This window comes from Megascapheus bottae, chromosome 7 (assembly GCF_031878675.1).
Source record: "Megascapheus bottae isolate mThoBot1 chromosome 7, mThoBot2.hap1, whole genome shotgun sequence".
Taxonomy (NCBI): Eukaryota; Metazoa; Chordata; class Mammalia; order Rodentia; family Geomyidae; genus Megascapheus; species Megascapheus bottae.
The window spans coordinates 47,423,364-47,448,447 of NC_143515.1; the positions used below are offsets into that span (position 1 = coordinate 47,423,364).

The window sequence follows — 25,084 nt, forward strand, 5'->3', positions numbered from 1 at the left end:
ATTAGTTTTTTGTATTTTGGATGTTCAGAGGAATTCTTTTGAGTTTCTCCTCTTAAGAGTATCTTAGTCTGTTTGTGTGTACATGCATAAAACTCTGTATAAGTTATCATGTAAGTTGTCTTGTATGTAAGTTTATCTGTTTGGTGGTGGGTAAGGGGAGCACAGAAATAGAGGGTGAACTGTTATTACAGTGATACTTACTAGACACTGTTGAAAATGAACTTGTATTATACAACTTGTGGAGGGAGCAAGTCAGGAGGAAGAAAACGAGGGAAGAGATGACACTATACAAAATAATGTTCTCATCTGACTTATCTAACTAACCCCTCTATCAGACCACCTTTACAATAAAAAAAATTAAGTCTAACTTCTATTTCTGTTCTTTTTTTACGATGAAGCTGTGAATTCTTTGGAATTGTGAATATTCTTTTGAAATTTGGAGCCCAGCTAAATGAACTTCATTTGGCATCCTGCCTGAAATATGAAAAGTTTTCAGTATTTCGATACTTTTTAAAGAAAGGTTGCCCATTGACATCCTGGAGCCATTTATCTGAATTTATAAATCATGCAATTGAAGCACAAACAAAATATAAGGAATGGTTGCCATATCTCCTGCTTGCTGGATTTGACCCACTAACTCTACTCTGCAGTTCCTGGTAAGAAATCCTATTATTAAGGGCCCTACCCTTTTGAGTGTTTATGCTATCTTTTGTTTTCCCTAATGTGTTGAGGTATCTCTGTGAGAAGGGAGTGTATGCCTGTGTGTGTTTTGATTGCTTCTATGTGTTTAGATTCTATGTGTCTCTCTTAGAATGCTTGCAACACAAGAAAAAATGATTAGAGCTGCTTCAAAGATTGCTATCTTTACCAAAAATGGTGGTCTTCCACAAGAGATTATACAAAGGCTGAGTCAGGCTTTTACTTGGGTAGGAAGAAATGACTGTTTCTGCTAGCCTCCAGACTTTGCAAAAATTATTATTCTCTGACTTTGGTGGCTTATACCTACAATCCAAGCTACTCAATAAGCTGAGACCTGGAGGATCAAGGTTTGAAGCAAGACCAGGCAGAAAACTCTAGGAAAGGAGAGACATTGTTTAGATGGTAGAATGCCAACCACGAGTAAGAAAGCTGAGTGAGCATGGGAGGCACTGGTTCAAGCTCTGGTATTTATATGCAAAAATAAATTGGTAGTGTTGAGAGACAAAAAAGTGTAGCAGTGAGAGGACTCCTGGCCTGTCGATCATGTTAATGAAAGACAATAAAATAAAAATTGATATCAAAGTAGAGAAATGTTAAGGCTGTCAGCCAGCCCAGGTAAGATACTTTGTTGGACTTTTTAAGTATCCATCAAAAGGCAGTGGAGCTGTGTGTCAAATGGTAGAGCTAGACTTGAGCAAAAAAGCTCAGAAACAATGCCCAGCCCTTCAGTTCAAGTCCCAGGACTGGCACAAAAACAAATCTACCATTCACTAAAATCAAATTTGGATAAGTACTACAATTTTGTGTTTGATATCTTTCTATTTGTTTTTCCTCTCTGAAAAAGCCTTGCTTGGGGTTTAGGCATAAATAATTGTCATTGTGACAGAATGTCTGACATATAACTTGAAAGTAGGGAATATTTATTTTGGCTCATGAACTTGGAAGATGACCCATGCTCAGGAGCAGAACATCATTGTTAGAGTTTGTGACAGAGAACTGTGCACCTCAAGGCAGTCAGAAAGCAGAGCAGAGCAACTCACATCACAGCAGATTGGAAACAGAAAAGGGATGTGGAAGGGGCCAAGATAGGATTAGAGCCCTCAAGGACTGCCCACTCCACTCTGTGTCTTCACTCTCCAATTAGGCCTTTCCTCCTGTCTTCACCACTTCCCAATAATGCCATCCTAGTTTGATTTCATAAAGACAGCAAATCCATTCCTTAAGTGAGAGCATCATAAACATCATCCAGATATGCTTTGGTAATCTCTTAGTAGTTTTTCAGTCTAATCTCAGTCTTGACAAAAACTAACAATCACAGTTTAGTGAGTTTAGTTTGCATTCCTATGAACTTCCTCTTCCACCACTTTTCTCTTTGAGTGACAAATAGATGTTTTGTCAACAGTGTTCTAGTATCTCATTGGTGTGCCCCATTTCACGACAGTCAGGAATTTTCACTAAACCTGCAGCTTTATGCTTAGGACTATCCTAAAGTACTACTGTCTCCTTCAAATATATTATTTATGAGGAAAAAAACTGCTTTCTCAAATGGTTTGGGAAATGTAGAATTAAAAGCAGAGTTGAGTAATTTGTTTTTCTGATCCCACCTTATTTTCATGTATAGTTTATAAAAGCAGGTTGAGTTTCTAATTGTTTTATTGTGCACAGCTATCTGTCAAATGATTGTTGTTTTTTACTCTGTTTCCTGTTAATTTTTGCAAAACTCACTTTTTTAGATAGTTGAATAAAAGAAAGTTTACTGACATGTTGTTGAAGCATCTGTAATTTTTTTTTTTTTAACCAGTCCTGGGCTTGGGCTCAGGGCCTGAGCACTGTCGCTGGATTTTCTCAAGGCTAGGGCTCTACCACTTGAGCCACAGCACCACTTCCGGCTTTTTGCTATGTATGTGGTACCGAGGAATCAAACCCAGGTCTTCATGCATGCTAGGCAAGCACTCTACCACTAGGCCAAACTCCTAGCCCTAGCATCTGTGATTTTTAAAAGTTATTTGTTATGTTTTGTCTTAACAAGCCATATCTCATGTACACACATTCATAGATACTGTTGAGATATAAAATACTTGCTATTATGTTTAGTTATTAATAAATACTTCAAGATTGGGTCTGATGTCTTGGTAGCTAGCCATAGCAGGCCTTCCCAGTCTAGGATTCAATTTTGGACCATAATGTAAATCCAATCTAACATGGGTGGCTATGGGCAGCCCTGACACTCTCTTCTCCTTTACCACATGGTGACTTGGCATCTGCTTTCTTCTCAGCCACACTTCCTCTACTGAAACTGTTAACTGACATCAGCTGAGTTGTCTTGTGCTTTTATATACTAGCTGAGTTGTCTTGTACTTTTAACCGTTATAGTCCTTTTTGTTCCTTTCATCAAAATTGAATGTTGCCTGACATTGAATAGGTACTATTTTAAGTTCTTTAACTTCAATTAGGTCATGTACGCACTTACCATTACTATTATTTTTACAGAGGAGAAAATTGTGGCATAGTACTTAGTGTACTTACCCAAGCTTACATGGAAAGTTAGCTCTAGAACCTAGATTTGAACCCAGACTGGCCTGTACTGTGTCTCATGTCTGTGTTCTCAGTTATGGTTGCTGTGATGCTGAAGCCTTGTATATCACTTAATTTCAATCCCATGCCATATTAGGGGGGGGTGTATAAGCCAACTTTTCTGATTCCTCCTCCTAAATTAGGGGGAAAAAATCACAGGAGAAAGAATTAAACATTGTATCTTTTATTTTCTAGCTATCTAAGTAGACTGTTGGTAGGGAGAATTAATTATTTAGCTTTATTTTATTTTATTTTATTTTATTTTATTTTGTCAGTCATGGGGCTTGAACTCAGGGCCTAGGTGCTGTCCCTGAACTTTTTGTGAGTAGCACTCTACCACTTGAGCCACAGCTTCACTTTTTGGTTTCTGGTGGTTAATTGGAGATCAGAAACTCATAGATTTTACTACCCAGGATGCCTTTGAACCATGATCCTCAGATCTTAGCCTCCTAAATAGCTAGGAGATGTGAGCCATCAGCACTTAGCTTTTAGCTTTAACTTTTTTGGAGGGGCGGGGGGTGCCAGGACTTAGGTTGGAACTCAGGACCTGGGTACTGTCCCGTAAGGCTTTTTCACTCAAGGTTGATACTCCACTTAAGTTACAGCTTCACTTCTAGCTTTTTGTTGGTTAATGGAAGATAAGAGTCTCATGGATTCTACTGCCCAGGCTAGCTTCAAATTTTGATCCTCAAATCTCAGCCTACTAAGTAGCTAGGATCATAGGCATGAGTCACCAGTGCCTGGTCTATAGCTTTATTTTAGAATTGTAAAATATTGTAAAATATGCTATCGTTTCATTAATTCAGATTCAGCTTCTTCCTCAAGTATGAATGCTGAAAATTTTTATTGCTGTAAGCTACTGGGTATGTTTTGTATTTGCTGGATGTGTTAGGAAAGAGTTAAGAACCAGTAAACTATCTAGTTATTTTTAAGTAATAAAACTTTTCAGCACTTTGAATTGAGAATGCCAGTTGCATATATTTTGCTATCAGGTAGTAACTTGGGTCACTTAATATTCATTAAAACATACAATGGAGGGGTCCAGAGTATAGCCTAGTGGTAGAGTGCTTGCCTAGCATGCACGAAGTCCCAGGTTCGATTTCTCGGTACCACATCCATAGAAAAAAGCCAGAAGTAGTTCTGTGGCTCAAGTGCTAGAGCTCTAGCCTTGAGAAAGCCCAAAGACAGTACTTAAGCCCTGAGTTGAAGCCAGGACTGCCCCTTCCCCCCAAAAACAAAAACAAAAACAAAAAACCGTACAATGGCAAATTTCACTTTAGAAAGGAAAAAGCTTAATATGGTCAAAGTTTTGTTCCCTGAGCTCATATTGAACGAATAAAGTCAGTTTTTTTTTTTCTGGGTATGATGATTGCTTTGCTTTCTTTGATCATAGTTAAATTCAAAGAGCTATTTTAGGACAAAATTCTCCCATAAAAATTCCAATATGTTAAAGTGGATTTGGGTTGTTTCTTGTTTATATTACATGCATGTCTATTGCTTAATCTTTGTCATGTAAATTATAAATGTCTTTCCTATGTATTGCTTGTCTTTAAACAATCTTAAAAATGTATCTGGTTGAATAATTGCCTGTCAAAATATGATCTACAAAACTGAAATGTTTTTCAACTTTAAGTGTAAAACTAAGTCCCCTCCTACCCTTAGAATGTAATGGGAGAGTAATAGAAAGGAAATGTCACCTGTGCATTTTTTTGATTAACTGTCACTTGTTTATGATTGTACCATTGTTCTGTACAGTGTAATGGTCAATGTAGTACAATAACAATATATTTTTAGTGGCATTATCAGTGCTGGTAATATAAGCTCACCATTATGTAAAGCTGTACAAACAGATCTACCTCTTGTGTGTATTCTGCTAGCTACATAAAAATTACTTTGTGTTGGAGTGAGACCTGAAGCACATGAAAGAGGAAAATGAGGCCATTAAAAAAAAGAAATAAGGAACCAGAACCAAGTAACCTTTGATATGCTACTCCTAGAACATCAAGGACATTGTTTTCCTTTGAATATATTTTTATCATTTCACTTATTCTTTGTATTTTTGGATAAGTTTTAGTTTCACTGAGAACTGAGGAGTAAAATGATTTCTCAAGGTATATGGTCTGCATATTAAGTTCTGTTTTGTATGTGTTTACATTTTAGAGAATTGAGAATTTGGGGAATATCTTCATACTTTCTGATAAGCTATTTCAAGGGTACTTGGATTCTCAATTACCAAAAATGAGTTGTGTTTGAGACAACTACTTTAGAATACTACTTAGTCTCTCCCTCCTCCCTCCCCCTCCCTCTCTAGTTGTTGGTTAGTAATGTTCCTCTTACTCCCCTCCCACACAGACCTTGTTTATATGTTAATTAACAGAGGTCCTAAACATTTTACTTTTCTTCAAACATCTTGCTAATAGAGGGCATCTAATTGAGTTAACTCTATTAGGATTTGGAGTTTTCATCAATCATTGATTTTCATTTGAATAATATTGTGAGACTTTTTGAAAATATAATACCAACAATTTTTAATCAGGTTTAGCAATACCAAATATTTGTGTATCATTTTATATTTTAAAAGCATATTTACTATATTATTACATTTTTTCACAAATAATCTGCTGAAATAGGCAAGTTAGTTATTCTTTAGAGATGAAGAGTGAAGACTTAGAGAATTTAGATATGCTTATAAATAGTAGCGGTAGTATTAGAAATCAGGACTGTGCTTGAATCAGTGTTCTTCCCATTAAGTTAAAAAAAAAAATAGGGGGCTGGGAGTTTGCCCTAGTGGTAGAGTGCTTGCCTAGCATGCACAAAGACCTGAGTTCAATTCCTTGGTACCACATACATAGAAAAGCCAGAAGTGGTGCTGTGGCTCAAGTGGCAGAGTGCTAGCCTTGAAGAAATAGCCCAAGGACAGTGCTGAGGCCCTGAAGTCAAGCCCCAGGACAGGCAAAAAAAAAAAAAGAAAGAAAGAAAGAAAAGAAAATAAGAAAGATGAAGAAAAAACTCTGACAGACTGAGTAATAAATTTATTTAAAAAATTAGAAAAGCCTCTTATTGGTAGGGAGTTGCACATTATCTTGAAAGATCAGAGGAAGAACTGTTTGTAGGGAACCTCTTTCTCTCCTTGAAGGATAAATCTTCTGGTGTATGTGTGCACGCGTGCATGCTAGTGTGCCAGTCATGGGGTCTGAACCAGGGGGTGGACACTGTCCCTCAGCTGTTTTTGCTCTAAGCTGGTGCTCTACAGCTGGAGCCACAGCTCTACTTCAGACTTTTTTGGTTGTTAATTGGAGCTGAGAATCTCATGTACTTTCCTGTTAGGGCTGTCCTCAACCTATGATCCTCAGATCTCAGCCTCCTGAGCAGCTAGGATTAGAGGCTTCTTTTTTTTTTTTGTCAGTTATGGGACTTGAACCCTGGGCCTGGGCGCTGTCCATGAGCTCTTAAATCAAGGCTTCCATTCTATAGTGCCACTTCTGGTTTTATGGTGATTAATTGGAGATAAGAGTCTCACAGACTTCTTAGTGCCTGGACTGGCTTTGAACCGAGATCCTTAGATCTCAGCCTCCTAAGTAGCTAGGATTACAGGCAAGAACTACTGCACCTGGCTGCTTCTAACATTTTTTTTTTTTTTTTTTGCCAGTCCTGGGCTTGAGCTCAGGGCCTGAGCACTGTCCTTGGACTTTCTCAAGGCTAGAGCTCTACCACTTGAGCCTCAGCACCACTACCGGCTTTTTTGTATGTATGTGTTACTGAGAAATCGAACCCAGGTCTTCATGCATGCTAGGCAAGCACTCTACCACTAGGCCAAACTCCCAGCCCCCGCTTCTAACATTTTTTTTTTTTTTTTGGCCAGTCCTGGGCTTGAGCTCAGGGCCTGAGCACTGTCCTTGGACTTTCTCAAGGCTAGAGCTCTACCACTTGAGCCTCAGCACCACTTGCAGCTTTTTTGTATGTATGTGGTACCAAGGAATCAAACCCGGGTCTTCGCGCATGCTAGGCAAGCACTTTAACCACTAGGCCAAACTCCCGGCCCCTGCTTCTAACATTTTTAAGGGCTGAATCTACAATGAGAGAATAGGTGAACATTCTTGGGAGTTAGGCAGAAAAACTCTATCTCTCTGGTATATTTAGTTTAGCAGTAACTTGAATGTTTGGTCTTTGTTTTTTCAGGATTATCAAATTATGTGAATGTAAGGGGACCAAACTACTTTTGGCAGAATAGTCCAGTTAGGAGGAGGAGATGGCAGGTCTACTTATACACTGGTGCTTTCTCCAATGGACAAAGAATACCGTATTCTTTAAGAGGTAGAGGTCCTCTTGTTACCTGTTGTATACTGCCTACACAGTCAGTTCACTTTCTAGTTCCACAAATATTTTCAGAGCCCTTCTTTAAGTTATTGTTAGAATAGATTTCTGGCATTTGATTCTAGCATTAACCACAGGTATATTGTGTCTGATGGTATGTTAACATGTTGTTGATCTAGGGTTGACTCAGTCAGCGATGACACCCTTATCTTCACTTTGGAATTTACTAATTGGAGGAGACTTCCTCCAAGTATTGAAAAGATGCTATCTGACCGAATTTCAAACTCTTCTTTGGTGCTCCAGCAACATATTGGTAAGGCAGAACAACTTTTAAACATTTTTTTCTCTTTTGTTTCTCTATGCTTTAATTTTAAGTGAAAGATTTGTTGGACCTAGTTTGAATTTTTGACATGGGAAATATTTGGAGGATAGTAATTTACTAAAAATCATACTCGATCTTTCTCTTTTCTTTTTCTTTTTTTTTTTTTTTGCCAGTTGTGGGGTTTCAACTCAGGGTCTGAGTGCTGTTCCTGAACCTCTTTGTGCTCAAGACTAGTGCTCTATCACTTTGAGCCATAGCACCACTTTCAGTTTTTGAGTGGTTAATTGGAGATGAAGAGTCTCATGGGGACTTTCAAACCATGATCTCAGCCTCCTGAGTAGCTAGGATTACAGGCATGAGCTACTAGCACCAGTCTCATACTTGAGATCTTGTAAATTTAGCTTAGGGATCATGTAAGAGATTTTATACAGAAAACAGTTGTTTATTGTTTCTTTTAATTGGATGATACCGTTTACTTTAATGAACATTGCATGAACAAAAGTGGACCCTAGAAATCTTCTTGGGAAATATTTAGCTTGTGGTTAGAAGAAGGCCAAATTTAATTATACTTTCTGGAATGTATTTTCTCTGTAATGTATAATCATCCTCTACTTATGCTTGTTCTTACTGATTGTTTGCCAGTCTGTTGGTATGACTTTGAAGGTGAGGTGGATGAACATTTTGTGAACTGATAGATTTATTTGTATTTTGATACTGATACTGGGGCTTGAACTCTGAGCCTAGGTGCTGTCTCTTTTGCGTAAGGCTTGAGCTAAGGCTCTACTTCTGGCAATTTGGCAGTTAATTGTAGATGAGTCTCACAGGCTTTTTCCTGTCTGAGTTGGCTTTGAACAGTGATGATCAAATCTTAGCTTCTTGAGTAGCTAGGATTACAGGTGTGAGACACTGATATCTATCCTGATTGATACTTTAAGGGACTATTTATTCTAAGTTTACTTTCACACAATAGAAGATATTGTGTAAGAAAAACCAGTTGAACTAAACATAACATATACAAAGCATTCCTGTTGATTTATGACTAAGTTTGAAGTTGTTTTTACTTTGATTATATTTGATCAACCACATTATGTCTTAAGTTAAGAAAATTAAAGCTGGGTATGGTGGCTCACACCTGTAATTTTAGCTACTCAGGAGGCTGAGATATGAGGATCTTGGTTCAAAGCCAGCCCAGGCACTAAAGGTCTGAGAGACTCTTATCTCCAGTTAACCACTAGAAAACCAGAAGTGGCGCTGTGGCTCAAGTGGTAAGGTGGTAGGCTTGAGCTGAAGAGCTTAGGGACAACACCCAGATCTAGAGTTCAAGTCCCAGGACTGGGGGGGAAAAAAAGAAAAGAAAAGAAAGAAAATTACTAGGGCTAGGAATTTGGCTTATTAGTAGAATACTTGCCTACCATACATGAAGACCTGGATTTGATTCCATATTACCACATACATAGAACGAAGCTGGAAGTGTTGCTTTGTTTCAAGTAGTAGAAGATCTCTAGCCTTGAGAAAGTCCAAGGATAATCAATGAGCGGGACCTGAGTTCAAGCCCCAGGACTGGCAAAGAGAAAAGGGAAAAAAAAGAAAATTACTTTTAATTTCTGTTTTAACTCTTCATGAAGCATCTTGAATAGACTTTTAGCAAGTGAATTTAAGCATTTGTAGAAATGTTTCTTCTTTTTAGAAAATTACATTTTAAGAAAAATTTCTCAATCCTAAACAAATATTTAGGAAAATATGCTCTTGAACTGAGGGGGCAGTTCTACAGTTTTTTTTTTGTTTGTTTCTCATGAAGAAAAAACTATTCAGTTTAGAGTCTCTGAGCCTTTTAAAAATTGTTCTGTTGCAAAACTCAACTGCAGGTAATTCTTGATTCTGAGAAGTGCATCTGCTTTTACCATTTATGTATCTGCAGCCAAAGAGAACAAATAATTTATTCAGAACAGGTAGGATATGGGGTAGTGGGTTTGGGAACAAAGACTCAAAGATGACATGAATGCCAAATGGGAAAATTATTGCAGCATATCAATTAGTAAAGATATGTGAGCATTTACTCTGAAGACCTTAACATATGTCAGGTTTGTTCAGATGAAGGTAAAAATTGTACAGCCTCTATTACCCTGCAGTAGGCTAAATCCATGAAGGGCTTCTTGTTTAATTAGGCGCTAGGTAGAACTTGTGTAGGGTAATCATCATCATTTCTTTAGAGAATTTTAAAGTTGGCTGAAGATTTCCAAAAGCCTCTCTCAGAGGTAGCAATGTAGCTAATGCTTTTCTGATACATTTCTCAAGCCAAGTCTCCTTTTCTTGGTTCTGTTTACATATATACAACTACTATTTGAACATCTCTACTTGGTATTTCATATTTTGGCATATCCAAATTGAATGTGTCATTTTTCCTAGAAATCCTTCTGTTCTTTGTTTTCTAATAAGATGGTTTGGGACTGTTATTTACCAAGAGAATGGGTTAAACCCAGCAGCTGTTTATTATTTGTTTCAGTCATAAAAAGGATGTTCAAGGGAGTGGGAATGAGGGGTTTTTTTTGTTGTCTCTAAGGACATTTGACATTGTCCACAAACAGATTTTCATTGTCATAACTCATGAATTGCTATTGCCACATAGAGGGGTAAAGACCAGGGATATAGTTAAATATCTTACAGTGCACAGGATTGCTTACCACACAAAGAGTAACCCAGCAATAAATGTCAAATGCCAAAGTTGAGAAATCATGGTCCATACTGATCTTCTGTTACCCAGAAGAAGCCTCTTCACAAATCTGCAGGGCTTGAGACTATTCCTTGAGGCAGGTTTTCTGTGTCGAGGGGTAGCTTTGACTCTTACCCACTACTTCAGCCTCCTGAGTGTTAGGATCACCAGCATCTAACATCATTCCAGGCTCAAGAAGAAGGCCTTTTAGCTTTATCCTATGCATGTTTTTAGCCTATTAAAAATTACTTAGGAAAAGCTTCATTTCTTCCTACTACTTAAATTGGTTTCATAGGGAATAAATTCCTAAAGATAGTAGAAACAAGGATAATGCTGAAATTTTAGTAAGTCTGGGAAGAAATGATCTGCTTAGCTGTCTGAGTTTCAAATTGAATTGAGATCTTTAGGGTTCTCACTTTATCCTTTCTCTCCTCAGTTTTCATGACCTCTATTTCCGCATGTTGGTCATTTGGATTCCCTTCCTTCCCTAGGTTTTGAGCTGCACAATCTAGAACAATCTCTATTGGCTGAGCTTTTGACATTAGTGTTTTGAGGGGGAGGAGGATAGTAAAGAAACACTGAACCATACTGGCTTTTTATCTTACTTTGTCACAATAACTTAGCACAATATTAACAACTACTTACTGTCAACATATTAACATTTTTTTGTGTGCACATATGAAAACTTCACAACGAAACCCATTACTTTATAAACATATATGAGTAAAAAATAAGCTAATATGTAGCTCAGTGATAAGAGTGCATGCTTAGCTTGTGCAAGGATTTGAGTTAGATTTCCCTAGAATTACAAGGAAAGAAAAAACAGTGCAAATATTTGAAAGAATACCTCTTGTACTTTGGCCACAGTTAGTAAGCCATAGATAATGGTCAGCTCCTTAGCCCCATTAGTTTGCTAGCAGAATCTGTACCTAGGGAATGATTTACTTCAGCTTTTAAAGCCCTTTCCAAACTTAGTGATGCCATGTAATTGGTCAAAAATGTCTTCTTACCTTTTCTGCCCTTGGGAAGTAGCAACTAGCTGTGATAAGTTTGTGAACAATCCATCCTTTTCTGCTTATCTTTTCACCACTGAATCAGATTTGCCTTTAAAAAGCTCCCTCCCTCCCTCCCTCCCTCCCTCCCTCCCTCCCTCCCTCCCTCGCTCCCTCTTTCCCTCCCTTCCTTCCTGTGTGCCAGTCCTGTGCTTGAGCTCAGGGCTTGAACACTGTCCTTAGGCTTTGCCAAGGATAGAGCTCTACTACTTGAGCCACATCACTACTTCTGGCTTTTTCTACGTGTGTGGTACTGAGGAATCAAACCCGGGTTTTCATGCATGCTAGGCTATCATTCTACCACTAGTACCACTCTACCACTAGGCCTCTACCACTAGTACCACTAGTACTCTACCAAGCCCTTGCCTTTAAAAAGTTTCTTGTAGCTGATCATGGTGGCACATGCTTGTAAATCTTAGCTACTCTAGAAACATAGGCAGTTTGAAGCCAGCCTGGAGAAAGTGAGATCTTATCTTAACAAAATGAAACAAAAATATTATCTTAACAAAATGGCTTATGCCTGTGATCCCCACCTACTAAGAAGGAAGAGATTGAAAGGGTAATGGTTTGTGGTCACCTAAGGGAAAAAGTTAGTGAGACCCCATTTTCACTTATTTGTGCAGTGTGTTGGCACAGGCCATGATTCAGCTGCATAGAAAGACAGGTGGGAGAATCACAGCCAGAGTGGCATAAGCAGAATTGTGAGACTCTGTCTGAAAAAAACAACTGCATGAGAACAGATATAAGGACATGGCTTAGGTTGGAGAGTGCTTGCCTATCGAGCATGATGCCCCAAGTTGAAACCCTAGTACTGAGACTCCCTCCCCCCCCTCCCGCCCCCAAACAACAAAAAAAGGTCTGGGGGATTTGCTAAAGTGGCAGAACATACTTACCTAGCAATCATGAGGCCAATCAGTTAATCTCCAGTACTTAAAAGGTAAAAAAAAAGCTTTCTCCTTCAGAAAAGTAATGTGTGATATTGTAGTTTAGGTAACAACTTTTTTTTTATTGTTGGGATAATATATAGAGGGGTTGCAGTTACATTTGTCAAGTAGTTAGTAGGTGCATTACTTCTCACACATTGATATCCCCTCTCATGTTTTTGTCCCCATTTCCCTCCCCCACCCCCTCCCAGTCATCTTGTTTTCCCTCCTTTCCTATTTCAAATAAATAAATGTATATACAATATACCAGGTAACAAAGTCAGATGCCTTAACAATATGAGATTAACCATAAGGGCAAAAAAAAAAGAGAAATAACATAGTACATTAAGAACAATAATCATACAAGATAAAGCTCTTGTTTCCATATCCTAGAGTTCCATTCATTTAGTCTTATCCTGTATGACCTTATGTACCTAGATTTTGAGCTATTGTAATCCTTTATTAGGAGAGTCCTAGATGGGGAACAATTTTTTTCGTATATTTTTATTGTAGTCAATAGAAGTGTTACATTATATTCACCTGGTAGAAAGTGCATTACTTCACAAACTTTGATACCCTTTCTCCTGTCTTGGTTTCCATTTCCCTCTCCCCATCCCCACTCCTCATCTTGTTTTCCCCCCCTTCCCTATCCTATTTCAAATAACCAAATAAACGTGTATACAGTGTATCAGATAACAATGTAAAATACTGTAACCATATGAGATAACCAAGGGACAGCAAAAGAGATGAGAGATAACATAGTACATTAAGGACAACAATCACTCATTCTATGGCTTTTGTTTCTATATCCTGGAGGTCCTTTTATTTAGCTCATACTATATGACCTTTTGTATCTAGGTTTTGCTCTATTGTAAATCTCTTCTAGGAGAGTTCAAGGTTTCTACTGATTATGACAAATGAGGGAAACCATTGAGCCTATGGAACAATTTTTATATGCATATTTTATGCATACTTCTTACATGTATAAATCCAACAATGTAGCAGTAGACTTACTAGAAAATTCCAGCTGGCTACCAATTCAAGAAGCTAAGACAGAAGGGTCACCTGAGCCAAAAGTTCAAGAGCAAACTGGGAAACCTAGTGCATCTTAAAACTTTCTATCACCTCTGGTCACTGACCAAGATCAAATCTAAGAAATACTTATGGATACAAGTACTTAGCTTTAGTGTATCCTGAACTTTTAATGAGCAGATATATACTGTTCTGCCCACATATTAAATGGTCTGAATTCTACAAAGGATCCTAAAAACACTGTGGGAAATGTTTTGCAGTTTTTATTCTAGTGTATTTCTGCTTTATTCTAACCAAGATTTGAAAAGTTTATACATACAAATATAAAAACAATAAAACAGAAGTTAAAAGTAGCAGCAAGGTAGAGATTGATATAAATGGAATCAGAGAAAAGGTAGCCATGGTAACTTGATACTGGACTCTTGAGCTGTTGCAGCTTCCTAGGCAATGTGTTGGTAGCCATGGTTTCTTGGGACTTTGTCTTCCTAGCCTTTTAATGTGGTTATTTGCTGTTATTCTATCAAAACAGAATTCAGTCTAAGTAGAACTACTAAGGAGGCAGCACAGGTAGCTCAGGCATTTGGTTCTTTGTTCCTATAACTTCCCCAAGGGCTAGATTTGAGAATACTTGGAGAATGGCCTGGTCAACCTTTGAACAGTGCTCTATAAATATTGTATTTCTCCACTCAATTTGAAATAGTACTAGGTAGTATAGAATTTTGAGTTAGTTATATTCAAATCATACTACTGAAGTGGTGTCAGAGTATAGCTCTTTGGGGTTGCACATTAATTGGACACCGATCATTAAGAGAAGAAATAGGTGATCCTAAAAACAAATGCAAAAGAAAAGTGAAAATAAAGGTTGATTCATGATAAGATAAATTTTCTGTTGTAAAACTCAAGGAATGTTATGAGGCTTCCTTCCAATCTGGTAGGCTGGTCAGGTAGCCATAGTTTAAGGGCAAGTTGTTTTTGAAGCTGAGCAGTGTTCTCAGTTTTGACTAAATCTTTTTATTCTCATGTGCTCTTCAAGATGGGGCAAGGATACCAAGATAAATACATGTGGCAACTAATTTTATATTGTGTGTGTGTGTGTGTGTGTGTGTGTGTGTGTGTGTGTGTGTATGTGTATGTGTATGTATTTAGGCTAGTTCTGGTCTTGAACTCAGGCCTGAGCACTGACCTGGGGCTTTCTCAAGGCTAGAGCTCTACTACTTGAGCCACAGCACCACTTCTGGCCTTTTCTGTGTATGTGGTACTGAACAAGTGCTAGCCAAGCACTCTACTGCTAGGCCAAACTCCCGGCACCAATCTGGCAACTAATTTTATGAGTTTCATAGTTAAAGAACCAAAAGTTAAATTTAGGAGTAGTTGATCTTTAGTCCGTTCTGTTACTAATGCTAGTAACATAATTTACGCTTGTCATCATAGCAGGGACAGACTTGATTAATTAATTGCATTTTATTTTCTTCTACTTCAAAGAACTTTGTTTTTTAGCCTTGATTGTCATGTGGTTGGGATAATTGGTGAAAACATAAAGTCTTGGTGTGAGTACTCTGCTTTCACTTCCTTTGCTGAGGAAATCTGAAAGCTATATTTGAGGTGGCAGTGATGCAAGATACGTATAACCTGGAACACTCAGCTTTCATTTTAGGATAATCACTTGGCTTGTAGAGGAGCATTTTCCACAGGAATAAATCTTTGTTGTTTTATAATGTACTTTTTAAAAAAAAAAAGCAGTATTTTTGTTTAGGGTGTGCTACTACAGCATAATCTGGCCTAGAACCAAGGTATTCCAAATCATTATGCAAGGAAAGATCAAAAAAAGCTATCAGCACTGGAGTAGTATGTTTGACAACAAATATTCATGAATATGATGTGTATAGTAGCTCAACCAAAGTCCATTTACTCCTTTTAAACTTCAATTTGCTAAGTGCTAATGTTAGTTTCTAAATAAAATGTCCAATAAATTGAATGGTTTCTAAGTTCAATGGGCAGTGTGTCAATAGAGGAACTTTTTTTGTGTATATGGGGGCTGTCCTTGAGCTCTTGAGGCTACTGCCATACTTAGCTTGAGTCAAGTCCCACTTTCAGTTTTCTAGAGGTTAATTGGAGATAAGAGTCTCAAGTCCTTTTGTGCCCAGGCTGGCTTTGAACCTTAATCCTCAGATCTCAGTCTCTAGAGTAGCTAGGGATTATAGGCATGAGCCACCACGCCCAGCTAGAGGAACTTCTTGAAAACACAGGATTTTGTGTGGTGACTAGCCTTGAGGGCCATTCTCATAGTATGAATAAAGCTTAGTATCTAGTAGGACTAAGCCCTCTATTCACAGTATTTTTTTTAAATTCTAAAGCATTTCCTCTAGATTCTGTTGATCTAGAGGAAATATTATTACTAAGAATCCAATCATTGAGTGTTTGTTGTCATCTTCAAAAATTGGACACATGACCTTCCATTTGTCCTGTGAGAAATTTTCAGTCTTTCAGACATCAGCTTAGGGGTGTGTGTGTGTGTGTGTGTAAGTGTAAACCAGGACTTGAACTCAAGGCTAGCACTCTTTATTTTTGTTTTGTTTTTCTAATGTGTCCTGATACTGAATGCTTTCAAAAATGATGTCCAAAGTACTGGTAGCTCATACATGTAATCATAGCTACCCAGGAATCTGAGATCCGAGAATGGAAAGCTCAAAGCCAAAGACTAGCACTCTTGAAAGGCTTTTTTCTTCATGCCTGGTGCTCTACCATTTAAACCACACCTCCAGTTTCAATGTTTTTGCTGATGAATAATAGGGAGAGACAGTGTCTTGGACTTTCTTGCCCAGGCTAGCTTCTAACCACAATTTTTAGATCCCAGCCTCCTTAGGTAATTAGGATTACAGGTGTAATCCTAATTTTATTTAAATGAGAAATTTATAGTTACCTTAAAACTTTAATATATGTGTATGCACACTAACAGTTTTAACTTCTGCCAAACTCTTCTACTAATCCAGGCTTTTTGTTTCTGTTTTCGCTGAGAAATTTTTAGAAATTTTTAGGCATTAATTGATCACATCTAAATTTTTCCATTGAAAATTGTTTAAAATTATTAGAAATTTATTGATAAGCTAAATGAGGAAAGATGGTTGCCTTCAGGCTATTGCAGAAAATGTTTTGCATGTTTTAAATAACAGGTCACCAAGGTTGTTGTATTTATTTCTATCCATCTTCTGAATTGGTATGTTTGCAGACAGACTCCCTGGGACAGCTATGTCCCAATTAAAACCAAAAGAATTATTTCCTGAATCTCAAATATCCCATTTTAAGTATAGTAGAGGCAAAGGATAATGACCTACATGAGAGGTTATAGTGTTGTCCTGAAACCATGAATAAAAAGTTGCCTAGATTTATACTGCCATCAAGACTTTCAAGTCTGTTTGTAAAAGTACTTCATTTAGAAATTTTAAAAGTTAAAGTTAGGGCTGGTGTTTAGCCTAGTGGTGGAGTGCTTGCCTAGCATGCATGAAGACCGGGTTTGATTCCTCAGTACCACATACGTAGAAAAAAGCCGGAAGTGGTGCTAAGACTCAAGTGGTAGAGCTCTAGCCTTGAGAAAAGTCTAAGGGCAGTGCTCAGATCCTGAGCTCAAGCCCAGGACTGGCAAAAACAAAACAAGTTAAAGTTAGTAACCAGACGGGCCCAGTGACTTACGATTGTAATCCTAGCTACTCAGGAAGCTGAGATCTGAGGATCAAGGTTCAAAGCCAGCTTGGACATTAAAGTTCATGGAAGTCTTTATCTCTAACTAACCACTAGAAAACTGGAAGTGGCATTGTGGCTCAAGCGTAGGACAGTAGCCTTGAGCTAATGAGCTCAAGGACAGCTCCCAGGCCCAGAGTTTAAGCCCTATGACCGGGGTGGGGGAGAAGTTAATACAACTACTTAAAAGATACTCAGGTATTCCCCATAGGAGAGCAGTTCATTAATTGCTGCTGTGTAGATGGGATTCTAGTACCAGTGTTTTCATTCAGATTTTCCCAAAGGATCATATAGACAATAGGGGGAGACGAATTTCAGAGTTGTTTTGATTTGTATTTTATGTCCAGGGTTGTTAACCATTTCTCCTATTTGCCGTTCTTCTTCTGAGAAGTTCTCTTTAGCTCCTTTGCCCATTTATTGATTGGTCTATTAATTTGTGGGGGTACTTTTTTCTGTTCCTTGTATATTTTGAATGCATTAGGCATTTGTCAAATGTATTGCTGGTAAAGATCTTTTCTCAGTGAAGTTCTAGATATTTCTTAAAATAAAATGTGGAGTTCTTAAAAATTCCAGTTTGACAGGCTAGGAAATAGTTCTTAAACCTTTAAAGGTATATTGAGAAAATAATAAGCTTAAAAAAACAAGAACTCGGGCCCGGGAGTTTGGCCTAGCGGTTAAAGTGCTTGCCTAGCATGCACAAGGACCCGGGTTCGATTCCTTGGTATCCCACATGCACAACCAAGCCGGAAGTGACAGAGACGAGACTGCAACAAGCGACAGAGAGCGGAGGCGAGCGAGCGGGGCCAGAGCCAGCGAGGCCAGAGCGAGCCAGCCGGAGTGAGCGGGGCCAGGAGCCTGAGGGAGCGAGCGGGCCGGAGCGAGCGGGGCCAGAGCGAGCGGGGCCAGGAGCGAGCGGGGCAGGAGCGAGCGGGGCCAGAAAAAGAGAGAGAAGGGGGCCAAAAAAAAAAAAAAACAAAAAACAAAAAAAACAAGAACTCCAACAAGCCAGTACCACATTTGTTATTACCAAAAAGTGAAATCTAGATAAAAACAATAAAAACCTCATCTGCATAGTTACTGAATTCTTGTAGTTATCTGGCCAGCCAGCAAAAAGCAAGCACTAGGGCTGGGAGTTTGGCCTAGTGGTAGAGTGCTTGCCTAGCATACACGAAGACCCGGGTTCAATTCCTTGGTACCACATACATAGAAAAAAGCTGGACGTGGTACTGAGGCTCAAGTGGTAGAGCGCTAGCCTTGAGAAAAGTCCAAGGACTCAGGCCCTGAGCTCAAGCCCAGGACTGGCAAAAAAAAAAAAAAAAAAAATTAAGCACTAAAGGTCTTCAACTGTAATATCTTATTCATTTTTTATTGCTGGATTTTCATACTTACCTCTTCCTTTTGGGTAAGTGCATGATGGTCAAGATTGTAAGCCTGGCCTACAATACATCCGACCAATCACTACATCTGACTATATTGTTTCCAATTGAGAATTAGTGCCTTGGTTTCAGTAAATTTTAGGGTTTTTTTTTTTTTTTTTTTTTTTTTTTTTTAGTGTGGTGGGTTTGTATTTATGTCATAGTTTTAAGTGATAAAATACTTACCTGCAAGTACTTTATTCATTCTTGACATAAATGAACATCTTTTTAAGTTTTTGGATATTTTTAGGCATGCCTTTCAAATTGTTGTAAATGTCAAAAAATAAATTCTCTCACACACAATAAGCATATAGAAGGCATAGAACCATGGTTTTGAAAGTGAGATGTGCTTTTTCTTCATAATCTATCCTTCTTGGCTTGAATTGGGTAGTTTAGAATCTTTTTTTTTTTTTTTTTTTTTTTTTTTTGCCAGTCCTGGGCTTGAGCTCAGGGCCTGAGCACTGTCCTTGGACTTTCTCAAGGCTAGAGCTCTACCACCTGAGCCTCAGCACCACTTTTGGCTTTTTTCTGTGTATATAGTACCGAGGAATTGAACCGGGGTCATTGTGCATGTTAGGCAATCACTCTGCCACTAGGCCAAACTCCTGGCCTGGGTAGTTTAGAATCTTAAAAATGAAAATATCCATGTGCAAGTAGAACTGGCCCAGTGTTAGACCTCTCATTCTACCTAAGTTTCTTGGTTCTCGAGATAATAAAGTTATAAAGTTGTACATTAAGAGGCTTCTTTGATATCCTAGCAAAGACTGGGTGCCCTGGAAATAAGCAGTTGTTTCTGAGCATCAGTGGCCTGTAATTCTGGCTACTCAGGAGGCTGAGATCTGAGGACCTCTGTTTGAAGCAAGCTGGGATAAGAAAGTCCCAGATACTCATATTTCGAATTAACTACCAAAAAAGCTGGAAGTGGAGCTCTGGCTCTAGTGATAGAATGATAGCCTTGGGCAAAACAAGCTCAGGCACTGTGCCTATGCCCTAGAAGTTCAAGCCCTAGAATCAGCATGTGTGCCCACATCTGCTTGTGTGTGTGCATGCATGTGCTCATGCACACACATACACACATACGTGCCTGGGTGCCCAGTCCCCAGTGCCTTTTTTGTCCTGCTGTGGCCTTTTTGTATCCTCATTAGGGCAGGAACACTAGATAAAGTGTGAGCAGATGATTTGCTCCTGGCTAATGGCATGGTGATTGTGAATTTATGCAATCTGCATTCCTTATATAAAGAACAGCTGGATAATCTGGGAGCAGTGGTACAAACCTCTAATCCCTGCATTCAGGGTTTCAAGGCAGGAAAATTGCAAGATCAAGGACAATTTGAAGTGCATGAAATCCTGTCACTAACAAACGAAACCCAAGAAGACTAGATGAGGTAACATGTCAGTCAGTGCTTTTCCTGCTAATATGTCTAATTTGTACTGATGATTATGTAACTTCTAGGGAGAATTCTTTGTAACATGTAACATGATTCCAGTTGCAGTTCTTGGAATAAAGATCCATAGTTAATACAGAACTCATTTGAGGAGATAAATAAGTAGGTATGGATAGAGACAGTAGGATAGAGAAAAAGGTAGTAATCTAATTCTCATTTTTACTTTTTAAAAATAAAATGATCTTTCTGTGCCTTATATATTCCTGTGGATCTGCCTCTTAGTGGCTATTAAGATTAGAGACCACAAAATTAGTAACAAAGGGAAGTTCTTCAGGTTAGAATATTCTGAAAGAAAAATACTTAAAATGAAAGGTGAAAAGAAAGTGTTCTGGGATGACAGTCTTTATTTTTTTTCTTGGGGTGCATGTAAGGAGAATAGCAGCTCCTTCGGTCCGTGGTCCTGCACAGCTGTTTCTCTGTTGTAGATGACGACCTCTTATATTGAAGAACCAGTTCTTTCAGTGTTACTTTGTGAATATCCCCTATACTCAGGGGCCCTTCTGTTACTACTTTTGTTTATTGCCACAATCACTTCTGACTGACATGCATGACTTTTGAGAGGCCGACCTCTAATATAATTCTCAGAATCACTGTGAATGAAACAAGTTTGAATATACCATGTCCCTTTAAACACACACACACACACACACACACACACACACACACACACATGCACGCACACACACACACACACACACACACACAGCCTATGATAGTAACAGCATTTCTCTCAAAATAAGAGTCACGCCCTAGCAAGGTGTATCAGGCTGTTTCTAATCTAGCCTGTGTAATGCCTTTCCATCTTACCTTGCCATGACTACTGTATAGCAATACTTACTTTCCCCAAATCTATACCCATTTACTATTTTTTTTCTAGCATCTGGACTTGAAATCATCCATGTATTTTCCGGCCCTTTTCTAACCATCTCTTCATTCTTTTGTGTACTGGTCATGTTCCAGGATTCACCAGGTTTTCTGACAACTAGCACTTATCCTGCTACTACACTGTATTTACTGATTTTTGAAAGCACACCCCTAAAAAACTTAGGATATTTTGTAAACCTGTTCATAAAAATAACTTCTCTGCCTTTCCATGTTTTCTCTCGGCTAATGGGAATGCCCAGAATGTAAGCTCAGTCTAAAGACTCTAAAAACTTTGGAAAAATGGATGGCGTGAGTTCTACTTCTAACTGCTTTCAGCGATTTTTCCCCCCCCTCGAATTGGGGATTGAACACAAAGACTCTCACTAGGCCAATCTCTGCCACTTGAACTCTACTCATTTTGAAGAAATCTTTCTCATAAGCAGTGAGAATATTAAGAATTGTTGTAGAAGACTCCTAAAACTGGTTTTGCTGCTTAAATCCTGATAATCTCCTTGTTTGATGAGTTAGGAAATAATTGTCTATAAGGAGTATTACAAAAATAATAGTGAACTTATTCTGATATGATTAGCTAGAATGGCTTAATGGGACAGAGGCTTTAGCTTCTATTCTAGTATTTTATTCCAGTTTTACTTCCTGCTCCAATCTCTTATGTTTTGGAATCTTCAGGTAGTTATTTATTTTTTTTTTTTTTTTGCCTGTCGTGGGCTTGAGCTCAGGGCCTGAGCACTGTCCTTGGACTTTCTCAAGGTTAGAGCTCCACCACTTGAGCCTCAACACCACTTCCAGCTTTTTTCTATGTACATGGTACCGAGGAATCGAACCTGGGTCTTCGTGCATGCTAGGCAAGCACTCTACCACTAGGTCAAACTCCCGGCCCAAGGTAGTTATTTTTTTGTATATTCTCTAGAGATTTGATTATAATCAGAGGAAGAGAGAGGTTATATAAATAAGAGCAGTTGGGGACAAAAGGATATAAATCATTCTGAAAGACAGTAAAAGATGTAGGAGAGGGCTTAGAAGTTAAATGAGCACCTTTGATATGGTAATCAGTGTAGAGGAGCCAAAGAAGTGCAGTCCAGTGGACTTGCAACATTGTCATGGGAACAGTGTAAAGATGAATGGTTGTGGTAAATGTAATGCATATATGTGATATAGATTTAGTCTGTGTTAGAATAAGTGTTGGCAACAACAAGTATCATGAATTAAGAGTTATGAGGTTCATGTTGGTCATTGTGATTTTAATGAAACTTAACTTTAATAAAACTTCATATAACATTTAGCCTTTAAAAATGCATGAAATTGAAGAATTTTATAGAGGAATGAAAGGTGAGGGTTGCTTGTTGATTAATAGAACTATGGATAAATTGGGTTTAGCATAATTAAATAGAAAATGGTTGGATCAGGGAAAAAAAAGTTAAAATGTAGCATGTTCTATACATTGTTTGCTGGCCCAAAATCAAGGCCACAATCTTAAGAACACAGAATTATTTAACAAATTTGAATCTCTTTTTAATAGGTTTCCTTGAAGAGTGTGCTTTGCCTACAGCTTTTGTGGCCTTTTTAAATTATAGATTCAAGGACTGGCTTGATCTATTAGCCTTGTGGCAACACATCTGGAAATACTGCATATCATTAAAGCATTCATAGGAACCTTATATGCTTTGAAATATTGCATATCTGGTTAAAAAAATTCCCTTGGTATTTACTGGCATTTTAAACTAAAATGTCACTGATGGGCATAGTTTTGTCTATGTTAATAATATTCAGATGAAAGACTACCTGAGTTCAGTTGAACACAATTCTTACCTCTAATTGTTAATTAGGTCAACAGTGCTCTCAGGAGGAAAATCAAAATGTTGCAATTAAAATTTGAACCAATCTCTGAAGCAACTATAGCTTAAAAAAAAAAAAGAAAGAAAAGATTTTAAACTTAGGGTAGTTTCATGGTTATATAGGGCTTTCCTGGCTTAGAAAAGCATAATTGGAGTGCAGATCACTTGGATTAGTTAATAACAGCTGTATTGTTAATACATGGTATCAGGGAGGCCAGGCATTTATGCTTCCCCTAAAAGATGTCTGCTGGTTCAATTTGGCTTGATAACAAATGGTTAAATGCTGTAAAGATTGGACTTCAGTTGGGTGCTGATGGCTCACACCTATAAATCCTAGCTACTCAGGAGGCTGAGATCTGAGGATTATTGTTTGAAGCCAGTCAAGTGCAGGAAAGTCCATAAACTCTTATCTCTCGTAAACTAGTGAGAAAAAAGCAGAAGTGATACTGTTGCTCAAGTGGTAGAATGCTAGTCTTGAGTGTGGAGAGGCTAAGGAACAGCATCTAGGACCGGAGTTCAAGCCCTAGGACAGGAAGGAAGGAAGGAAGGAAGGAAGGAAGGAAGGAAGGAAGGAAGGAAGGAAGGAAAGAAACACCTAGAGTCCGTCAGTGAGTATCAATCTTCCTGCCCGGTTAAGTCCAAAAAAAACTGGTAGCACTAGAAGGTGTATAGGAAGGCCAGGGAAACTTCTCCAGTCAGTTTAAGAGTTTTAAGTCCGTGTAGTATGTCAGATTCAGAAAGGATCCCTTATTCCCAGGAGAGCAGCTTTCCTCCCGGTCTCAGCTATCCTTTATCTTCCTTCTAGGTATATAATAAATATTCACATTAACAAGAATGTGATGAAGAAAGAGGTTACTGTAATGATAAATACTGAACTCTTAGCTGAATTGAAATGGGCATTCTCTGAAACATCTTCACTTTAAACCACCACCAACTTGGATTAAGCAGTCTCGGTGCCGTTGCTGAGCTTTTTTGCTCAAGGCTAGCACGTTACCAGTTGAGCCATAGCTCTGCTTTCAGCTTTTTGCTAATTAATTGTAAATAAGCATCTTATGGATTTTCCTGCCAGGGCTAGCTTAGAACCACCATCCTCAAATTTCAGCCTTCTGAATAGCTATAATTACAGGAGCCACTGGGTGCCCCGCTTTGCTTCATATATATTTTCAAATCTAGGCTGTAACTTGAGAAGTGAAACTGCCAACTGCATTGTGTGTGTGTGGCTTATACACTCATTTAATTTCATTTTTCTTTTTTGCAGTGATAGGGGCTGAACCTAGGGTCTCATATGTGCTAGGCAAGTACTCTTTTCTGGACCTACATCCCCAGCTGTGTATGCATTTTAAATTAGTGTTATAAGTGTGGATGGTTTGGTCACTGGCTTTGAGGTGGTTACCACTATTCATCTCAGTTATGATTTACCATTATTCAATTCAGTTATCATTCCTGATTTTATAAATTATAAAAGGGCTTTCTTATGAGTGGCAGTTGAATACAACCTCTTCACACCTTTGCAAAACTGTGGCAGTTGCAGTTTGAACATACATACTTCTGTCCATTTCTCCAGTGCTATCATGTTTTCCTGTCTTTCAAACAAGAAGAGTGGTTGGCCTGGCCCGGTGAGGTGGCTCACACTGTAATCCTAGTTACTCAGGAGACTGAGATCTAAGAATCAAGTTTCAAAGCCAGCCCAGGCACAAAAGGACCCGAGACTCTTCTTTCCAATTCACCTCTAGAAAACAGGAAGTAGGGTTTGGCTCAAGGGTAGGTGGTAGCCTTGAGCTGAAGAGCTCAGGGACAGTGTCCAGGCTGAGTTCAAGTCCCATGACCCCCCCCCCCCCACACACACACAAAGAAAAATGGTTGTTAGCTTTCCATTATTATAACATATAACCAAAATAATTGATTCACAAAAATAAAAGGTTTACTTTGGCTCAAAGTTTTGGAAGTTCTCGTTTGTGATTGGTTAGTTCTGTTGCTTTGGGGACTGTAGTAAGGTGGCACATCATGGGAGGAGTATGGTAGAATAAAATTGCCCACCTCCTGGTTGGAAAGACTCCACAATCTTAAAAAAGATCTCCACATTTTTATTAGTGTGTATTAATTGTACAGTGTAAGGGTGACATTTCCATACCATGTATATTATATA

At 38.4% G+C, this 25,084-nt stretch overlaps 1 protein-coding gene across 4 annotated transcripts in view; it reads left to right on the forward strand.

Moving 5' to 3' along the window:
- The window catches only part of Asb3 (ankyrin repeat and SOCS box containing 3), a 98,419-nt gene that overhangs the window by 67,331 nt on the left and 6,004 nt on the right, over nucleotides 1-25,084 (forward strand). For 3 of the 4 annotated variants that reach the window (XM_090336931.1, XM_090336930.1, XM_090336932.1), the window contains 2 exons: nucleotides 399-656; nucleotides 7,767-7,900. In XM_090336931.1, the coding sequence (XP_090193057.1) occupies nucleotides 399-656; nucleotides 7,767-7,900 (392 nt within the window). The remainder of the gene's footprint in view (nucleotides 1-398; nucleotides 657-7,766; nucleotides 7,901-25,084) is intronic. The other variant, XM_090336933.1, reaches the window with a different exon arrangement.